The sequence below is a fragment of the Salvelinus namaycush genome, unplaced genomic scaffold (genome assembly GCF_016432855.1).
Source record: "Salvelinus namaycush isolate Seneca unplaced genomic scaffold, SaNama_1.0 Scaffold95, whole genome shotgun sequence".
Lineage (NCBI taxonomy): Eukaryota > Metazoa > Chordata > Actinopteri > Salmoniformes > Salmonidae > Salvelinus > Salvelinus namaycush.
Genome location: NW_024061697.1, coordinates 194492 through 204015, shown reverse-complemented (window position 1 = coordinate 204015; position 9524 = coordinate 194492). Strand labels below are relative to the sequence as shown.

The 9524-nt window shown below is 43.3% G+C and overlaps 2 protein-coding genes across 2 annotated transcripts in view; both read left to right on the top strand.

The window, feature by feature from the left end:
* Positions 1-278: 278 nt before the first annotated feature.
* hrh1 (histamine receptor H1) lies at positions 279-3330 on the top strand. Its single transcript, XM_038988099.1, has 2 exons — positions 279-297; positions 1391-3330. Exons 1-2 carry the CDS (start codon positions 279-281, stop codon positions 2869-2871), a joined length of 1500 nt encoding a protein of 499 aa, XP_038844027.1. The 3' UTR covers positions 2872-3330.
* Positions 3331-5009: 1679 nt separating this feature from the next.
* atg7 (ATG7 autophagy related 7 homolog (S. cerevisiae)) overlaps positions 5010-9524 on the top strand; it is a 61837-nt gene continuing 57322 nt past the window's right edge. The window contains exons 1-4 of the mRNA XM_038988098.1: positions 5010-5594; positions 6527-6731; positions 7142-7196; positions 7739-7856. Coding sequence (XP_038844026.1) covers positions 6566-6731; positions 7142-7196; positions 7739-7856 — 339 coding nt within the window. The 5' untranslated portion in view covers positions 5010-5594; positions 6527-6565. The remainder of the gene's footprint in view (positions 5595-6526; positions 6732-7141; positions 7197-7738; positions 7857-9524) is intronic.

Sequence of the window (9524 nt, the reverse complement as noted above, 5' to 3'; positions counted from 1 at the left end):
GATACAGTACTGGCCGATGGGGGTATTGAATCAGGGAGGATACAGTACTGGCTGATGGGGGTATTGAATCAGGGAGGATACATGGATACAGATTGCTGTGATTACTCCTGATGTTTCCAACACTTCTGACATCATGTGAAGGGATCAAGAGAGGATGAAGAGGAGGAGGGGTGATATGCACATCCTACAGATCGCCAATTCGTCACAAACATTAATACTTAGATAAAGAAGTTATCTAGAGAGGAGCACCATGATGGATTCTATTCAGTCTACGCCTGATGTCTTCACCACAGACAGGTACTGCAGCCACCACTTTGTGTGTCTAATGAAATTCTACACAGAGTGTACAAAACATGAAGGACACCTCTCACCCCTACATGGACTCTACAAGTTGTCAAGCGTTCCACAGGGATGCTGGTCCATGTTGACTGCAATGCCTCCCACTGTTGTCAAGTTGGCTGGATGTCCTTTGGGTGGTGGGCCATTCTTGAAACACACGGGAAACCGTTGAGCATGAAAAACCCCAGCAGCGTTGCAGTTCTTGACACAAACCGGTACGCCTGGCACCTACTACCATACCCCGTTCAAAGGCACTTAAATATGCTGTCTTGCCTATTCACCCTCTGAATGGCAAACATACACAATCCATGTCTCAATTGTCTCAAGGCTTAAAAATCCTTCTTTAACTTGTCTCCTCCCCTTCATCTACACTGATTGAAGTGGATTTAACAAGTGACATCAATAAGGGATCATAGCTTTCACCTGGTCAGTCTGTAATGGAAAGAGCAGGTGTTCTTAATGTTTTGTACACCGCAGTGTTTGTTGTCATAGCTGTCAAAACCATTGGTGTATTAAACGTATTGCATTGGAGCAATAGGAGTGTTTTTTCTTTTCTTCAACAGCACCTTGAGAGAACCATACCATGAGACCCAACAGTCACCATCCAACTCAACCATACCCGTCGAGCATCACAACAGCTTCCACAACACCCTACTAGGTGTGTGTGTGTGTGTGTGTGTGTGTGTGTGTGTGTGTGTGTGTGTGTGTGTGTGTGTGTGTTGAGAAAGGCACAATTTGGTTCTAAGCAATTGACAATAAAGTATTTCTATGCACATCTATCCCTCCAGTGTAAATTTGCTAAATTGTAATTACTTCGCTACTATACGGCCTATTTATTGCCTTACCTCCTCACGCCATTTGCACACACTTGTATATAGACTTTTTCCTATTGTGTTATTGACTGTACGCTTGTTTATTTCCATGTGTAACTGTGTTGTTGTTTGTGTCGCACTGCTTTGCTTTATCTTGGCCAGGTCGCAGTTGTAAATGAGAACTTGTTCTCAACTAGCCTACCTGGTCAAATAAAAAAAATCTATCCTATCTACTCTAGGTGTCTTCCTGGGCTTCCTGTCGCTGCTCACCGTCGTCATGAACATCCTGGTACTCTACGCTGTTAAGAAGGAGCGGACCCTCCACACGGTGGGCAACCTCTACATCGTCAGCCTCTCCGTGGCGGATCTCATCGTCGGGGCCACCGTCATGCCCCTCAACCTGGTATATCTGCTGGAGGACGAGTGGAGGCTGGGGAGGGTCGTCTGTCAGTTCTGGCTCATCATGGATTATGTAGCCAGCACAGCCTCCATTTTTAGTCTGTTTATACTATGTCTGGATCGGTATCGGTCCGTTCACGAGCCGCTGAGGTACCTGAAGTACCGAACCAGAAGGAGAGCTAGCGTTATGATCTCAGGGGCCTGGCTGTTGTCTACGATGTGGATTATTCCTATTCTAGGGTGGAGGTCGTTTGCTACTGTCGATCTTAAGCCGGAAATGGAGAATAAGTGTGACACTGATTTCCGGTTTGTTACGTGGTTTAAGGTTTTAACTTCAGTGTTAAACTTCCACCTTCCATCTCTGTTGATGCTGTGTTTCTACCTGCGCATCTACATGGCTGTGAGGAAGCACTTCAGAGAGAGGGAAAAGATTATCAATCCTACAGATTCTATGGTGGGAAACCGTACAGGACACAAAGTCCAAACAGGAAATAGACCCTGCGAGTGTTCTAACGAGGAAAAGAAGGGAAGCGACTGTGACTTTGATCAGTACACTTTAGACCAGCTGTACAACTCAACAGATACAGCTGAGACCAATGCATCCAGGGAACCCAAGTCAGGGAAAGACTCTCACTCCAGTCATTCACTGCTCAGAATGACAAAACATCTGAGGACGACTGTAAAGGACAAAAGAAAGAGCAGCTCTTTGTCTTTTCAGGAGAAGGATTCAGACTCAGAGACCCCTTTGAACCTGTCAACGGTACCTCTCAGCTTCACACACTCCGACGACAACAACGCGCAGGAACTGTACGTTTCCGTGAGCGACATAGCCGTGCCGCTAAACACTGTGGCTGGCGTCTGCGAGATAACCCAGATAGCTGACGTGCAGAGATACACCACCATGTTGTACAACGATTTCACCCAGTCTCTGAATTCACCCCCGTCACCATGGCCCCAGGAGGACTCAGAGCCTGAAGATGGTGCCAACCCGGACGCTGCAGCCAACGCTGTGACTCTGAAGCAGACCTGGCAGAAGTTCTGCGCCCAGTCCAGGCAGCGTATCCAGAGCCTTCAGGTCCATAAGGAGCACAAAGCAGCCAAGCAGCTGGGCTGTATTATAGCTGGGTTCATGACGTGCTGGATCCCCTACTTCATCGTCTTTATGGTCATGGCTTTCTGCCAGACCTGTGTACATCACGACCTACATATGTTCACGATATGGCTCGGGTATATGAACTCTACTTTGAACCCAATCATATACCCCCTCTGCAATGAGAATTTCAGAAGGGTGTTCAAAAAGATTGTACACATTCATTTGTGATGAGGTTTTCATGAACAGTGCGTTGATTGGCAGGTAGCCCTTTAAAGTTATGTGTTTTTGATGCTGCTTTAACTTAGATGTGCTTGCATGGTTTGAGTAACTTCAATTTGGTACCTTTTAACTTTGCATAGTTTTGTAAATATAATGCTTATTTATTGTAGGCCTAAATATTTCTGTATCAAACCCAAACCATAACATCATCCTTCTCACTCAACAATAAGTGCCACGTGTCATTGTGAAATAACAGAAAGCATTGCATTTCTGTATTTATTGATTATTAATTTCAATAACTCTGCAGAAGGCGGCACAGAGACGCTTTCAATACAATCTGGTTCAAGTTCAAACCTTAATTGTCATTTTTTTTTGTGAAACGGAAATGTGTCTTATCTCAAACCGCAACCAACCATGCATTCCAGTCTTCATGGAGTCTTGTCTGACTTTAAACATTTATTTTAGTAATTCGTGTCTGTAATTTCCAATAAAAGTATCTGAACTGGTGTGGTTTGTTAAGGATGAGTAGCCTATGCAGTGTCTGATCTGGGGTGTTTTGTTAAGGATGAGTAGCCTATGCAGTGTCTGAACTGGGGTGGTTTGTTAAGGATGATTAGCCTATGCAGTGTCTGATCTGGGGTGGTTTGTTAAGGATGAGTAGCCTATGCAGTGTCTGATCTGGGGTGGTTTGTTAAGGATGAGTAGCCTATGCAGTGTCTGAACTGGGGTGGTTTGTTATGGATGAGTAGCCTATGCAGTGTCTGATCTGGGGTGGTTTGTTATGGATGAGTAGCCTATGCAGTGTCTGAACTGGGGTGGTTTGTTAAGGATGAGTAGCCTATGCAGTGTCTGATCTGGGGTGGTTTGTTAAGGATGAGTAGCCTATGCAGTGTCTGATCTGGGGTGGTTTGTTAAGGATGAGTAGCCTATGCAGTGTCTGAACTGGGGTGGTTTGTTAAGGATGAGTAGCCTATGCAGTGTCTGATCTGGGGTGGTTTGTTAAGGATGAGTAGCCTATGCAGTGTCTGAACTGGGGTGGTTTGTTAAGGATGAGTAGCCTATGCAACTTTGCAAACTGTTATACTGTACTTCCCTTACCAAAAATATTTATACAAAAAGACATACATCTCAAAGTATTTCAGTGGTTTGTCTTGATTTGAGGGGGCGCTAGTGTACACTAAACCTTACTGCTGTAACTCAGAGCTCACACTGTAGTAAACAAGCAACATGATATGTTTACATTCTACTATAAAAAAAGAAGCTTTTTAACATTTACTAAATAAATTTACTCATAGCTCACTCTCTATGTAGACAAAATGTCAATATCTGTAAATAATGTGTTGGCCACATCCTGAGTTGAGGTCATGCAAGCCACCATAATTATAGTTATTTTCACTTTGGCCTTAATAATCTGGGTAAATACATTATTGGGGATTAAAAAGACTGATGGCCAAATATGTGAATAGCTGGACTACAGAGAATTACCTCCGAAGGCTATACTGACAAACATCCAGACATTTACAACGATTTTCTAGTGTATTGGAATCAGCTATTCCTCTCCCCAGTGGAACCAAAACACATGACTCACAAACTGTCCCAATTCACTCCCTAACCCTTCACGGTGAGCTGATCTGTAAGGTGTTGGCTATTTGGTGGAAGCTCCGCTACTACACTGTTTATACCTATCCACTGTTCAGAACTGTAAACAACGGTTAGGGACATTAAGCTAGAGACAGGTCAGGGGCTCCTACTGATGTCCATTGGCGCTTGTCCATCTAACTTCTATGCACATAAGTGGTGGCATGAAATTGGACACAGAAATACACATGCATCTACTTTGTATATGGACCCAATGGAATATAGCTAGTTTATCTTTACATGTTACAGTGATGTGAATACTTTATTGATTAGGATCATTGGGAAATGATTAGAAGCTAAAGTGGGCTGTGGAAAATTGGGTTGGTGCTGCATGGAAGAACTGCCTGTGTAGTACCAGCCTAGCTGGTTGGTTTAACTCAACCAATTAAATAACCAATGAAGTTGAGTGCATGGAATGTGGCTCAACACGAAAATCCTCATTTGACATGACTTCTAGAGCATGCTTTTCTACAGAAGACACATGTGACTATGTCCCCTCTTTTTGGCCTGTTTGAAGGACTATCCGTCAACTTACTTCCTGGGGCTTTTTTTGTTCATTAATTAGTTAATTAGCTGGGTTGTTAGCTTGGCATCATTGCTAACTATCAACAAAAAAAACATTTATAGTTTTATTGGCTCATCCGGGCAGAAAATTAGTAACGTCGAGATGAGGAGTGGAGCGTACAAGTTTCTGTCCGTTTTTTCTTGTCTCATTGTTTGCGGTTTCATGTTCATGTTTTGGTTTTTCGTTTTTTACTCTATGGTACTTGCGCCATAACTTACAACTGGAATTTATTTTACAGTTAGCTAGCTATTTAGCACAGACAGCAAGCTAAGTTCGCTAACGTTAGATTTACCAAGTTGGCATCGGCGATTTTGTCCCCCCCCCCCTCACAAAGCAACCCAAACTGACAAGTTGTAGCCAGTAAAAGATTGAGTCCTAATTTACTTAGCTACATACCAATCAACAGAAAGAGACAAATGTAGCAACTGTTAGCAAACGGCTAACTAGCAACAACATTGTTCACATACCCACAGTGCATTGCGGCAACGACAGGTCACATGATCTGAATAAGGAAGCGAGGTGTATTTGGGTAAGTGTATCACGGGTAAAACAAATAAAATGTAAACGCACTTCTCTCAGTGCTCAACAGCTGTATGTAGCTAAGTGACATATCCTTTGGCTCAGTTAAACTTGTCGTGTTTGGTGTTTATGTGCATGACAGGAGCCTTGTAATCGACTCCACCGTGGAACAGCATGACTACTCTAGTGCTGTCGGTAGCTCGCTAGCTGTTGTCATGTAGAATAGCCATGCAGGAAACCACAGCTGGCTGCTGTAATCATGTTATTGAAACAGAAGATATAATACAATCAGATAATTCATATCTCCCCGGCAGCTGAGTATACAAGCTGCCAGATCTCGTGTGTGTGTGTGTGTGTGTGTGTGTGTGTGTGTGTGTGTGTGTGTGTGTGTGTGTGTGTGTGTGTGTGAGAGACTGTGTGTGACTGTGTAGAATAGACGTATAAGTTGTGAATTGAATAGTGTTGCCACATGACAGTTAGCTAGCTAGGGACAACTCCCTAACAACACTATTGAAAAGTTCCTTTTCTCACTCTGCCAGCACACCCAGAGTCACACAACAATACCGTATTAACATGTTTAACTAGCTATACACTCCAACATCTCCAGTAAATAATAGTTGGAAAACTTTTGTAGGAGATGACCCTTAATGGAGTCCAGTTGTTAATCGACATGTTAATCAACGTGCTAAAAAAAAAGTAACTATATCAGTTCCTTAAATTGCTTCCTGTCATGAACAACTTTACTTCTCTCTGCTTTCTTCTCTCTTCTCTCCCTTTTCCTCTTATTTTAATTTCTCCTCTTCTCCAATCATCTCTCGCCTCTCATCTCTCATTCCCCCCCACCCCCTCATCTCATCTCTCAACCCCCCCCCCCTCTCATCTCTTATTCCCCTCATCTCATCTCTTATTCCCCCCCACCCCCTCTCTCATGTCTTCATATAGATTGTATCTGAGCATCAAGGAACAGGAGCGGTGATAGAGATGGCTTCTGTGCCCGTAGACAAAGACCATGCAGATCAAAAGCTGCAGTTTGCTCCCTTCTCCAGTGCCTTAGAGGCAGGCTTCTGGCACCAGCTCACTCAGAAGAAACTCAACGACTACCGACTGGATGACAGTCCCAAGAATATCAAAGGCTACTACTACAATGGTGAGGAATGAAACAATGAGGAACATTCCTGGACAATTGGGTGACTGTCTCTCTCTGGACTCGGTTCTTCAATGTTGACAGCTGTCACGTGTAAAATGGAGAGAGATATACATAGTATTATGTAATATTATATATTTTCATACTAGTAAAAAAATAATTGCAAAATAATATCCAAGGGTACATACTACTACAATGGTGACTTTATACCTATAGGCTACCTACCTATACACTTACATTTTAGTGGCCTAACAAACCTGGCTTTGTGTGACTGTCTTGCCTTGGTTCAGCCATGTTCAATGTTGATAGCTGTCACAAGTGAAATGGAGACTACTTGTGAGACACAATTGTGTGGGTTTGCAAAAAGTATCGTTTTTGATACCTGTGATTTGTGTCTATTGTCTTTGAACTAGGCGATCCGGTCGGCCTCCCTACTCGCCTGACTTTGGAGTTTAGTGCATTTGAGGCGTAAGTATTAGAGCTACACACATAGGAAAAAAGGGTTCTTTGGCTGTCCCAATAGGAGAACCCTTTTTGGTTCCAGATAGAACCCTCTGTTGAAAGGGTTCTACCTGGTACCAAAAGGGGTTCTTCAAAGGGTTCTCCTATTGGGGACAACCGAAGAACCCTTTTCGGGTCTACATGGCAACTATTTTCCCCTAAGATTATAGACATCGCTCAATTTTTATTTGACCTTTATTTAAAAAGACAAGTCAGTTAAGAACAAATTCTTATTTTCAATGACGGCCTTTTCAATGACGGCCTTGTTCAGGGGTAGAACGACAGATTTGTACCTTGTCAGGTCGGGGATTTGAACTTGCAACCTTTTGATTACTAGTCCAATGCTCTAACCACTAGGCTACCCTGCCGTCCCAGGGTAGCCTTGACTTTGACTGGTACAGTATGTCTTCTATCTCTCTAGTGAGGGCTAACAAATGGGATATGGAATGTGAGGTACACAAAGTGAAATAGACATGTGTTCATCATGTTGCTCCTGATCCATTGTGTAGGGATGGCCCCAGCCCAGCCCGCTGCTGTCCCGTCACAGGGACCCTGTACAACACCAACACACTGGAGGCCTTCAAGACCTCAGACAAAAAAGCACTGCTGGAAAAACAGGCCACGGAGGTAAGGCCCATTGATAGACATGTAAACATATATTACATACGTAGAAATACACTACAGCTGTCTATGGTAAGACCCACTTATCTACAGTGGGGCAAAAAAGTATTTAGTCAGCCACCAATTGTGCAAGTTCTCCCACTTAAAAAGATGAGAGAGGCCTGTAATTTTCATCATAGGTACACTTCAACTATGACAGAAAATCACATTGTAGGATTTTTAATGAATTTATTTGCAAATTATGGTGGAAAATAAGTATTTGGTCACCTACAAACAAGCAAGATTTCTGGCTCTCACAGACCTGTAACTTCTTCTTTAAGAGGCTCCTCTGTCCTCCACTCGTTACCTGTATTAATGGCACCTGTTTGAACTTGTTATCAGTATAAAAGACACCTGTCCACAACCTCAAACAGTCACACTCCAAACTCCACTATGGCCAAGACCAAAGAGCTGTCAAAGGACACCAGAAACAAAATTGTAGACCTGCACCAGGCTGGGAAGACTGAATCTGCAATAGGTAAGCAGCTTGGTTTGAAGAAATCAACTGTGGGAGAAATTATTAGGAAATGGAAGACATACAAGACCACTGATAATCTCCCTCGATCTGGGGCTCCACGCAAGATCTCACCCCGTGGGGTCAAAATGATCACAAGAACGGTGAGCAAAAATCCCAGAACCCCACGGGGGGACCTAGTGAATGACCTGCAGAGAGCTGGGACCAAAGTAACAAAGCCTACCATCAGTAACACACTACGCCGCTAGGGACTCAAATCCTGCAGTGCCAGATGTGTCCCCCTGCTTAAGCCAGTACATGTCCAGGCCCGTCTGAAGTTTTCTAGAGAGCATTTGGATGATCCAGAAGAAGATTGGGAGAATGTCATATGGTCAGATGAAACCAAAATAGAACTTTTTGGTAAAAACTCAACTCGTTGTGTTTGGAGGACAAAGAATGCTGAGTTGCATCCAAAGAACACCATACCTACTGTGAAGCATGGGGGTGGAAACATCATGCTTTGGGGCTGTTTTTCTGCAAAGGGACCAGGACGACTGATCCGTGTAAAGGAAAGAATGAATGGGGCCATGTATCGTGAGATTTTGAGTGAAAACCTTCTTCCATCAGCAAGGGCATTGAAGATGAAACGTGGCTGGGTCTTTCAGCATGACAATGATCCCAAACACACCGCCCGGGCAATGAAGGAGTTGCTTCGTAAGAAGCATTTCAAGGTCCTGGAGTGGCCTAGCCAGTCTCCAGATCTCAACCCCATAGAAAATCTTTGGAGGGAGTTGAAAGTCTGTGTTGCCCAGCAACAGCCCCAAAACATTACTGCTCTAGAGGAGATCTGCATGGAGGAATGGGCCAAAATACCAGCAACAGTGTGTGAAAACCTTGTGAAGACTTACAGAAAACGTTTGACCTCTGTCATTGCCAACAAAGGGTATATAACAAAGTATTGAGAAACTTTTGTTATTGACCAAATACTTATTTTCCACCATATTTTGCAAATAAATTCATAAAAAATCCTACAATGTGATTTTCTGGATTTTTTTTCTCATTTTGTCTGTCATAGTTGAAGTGTACCTATGATGAAAATTACAGGTCTCTCTCATCTTTTTAAGTGGGAGAACTTGCACAATTGGTGGCTGACTAAATACTTTTTTGCCCCACTGTATATA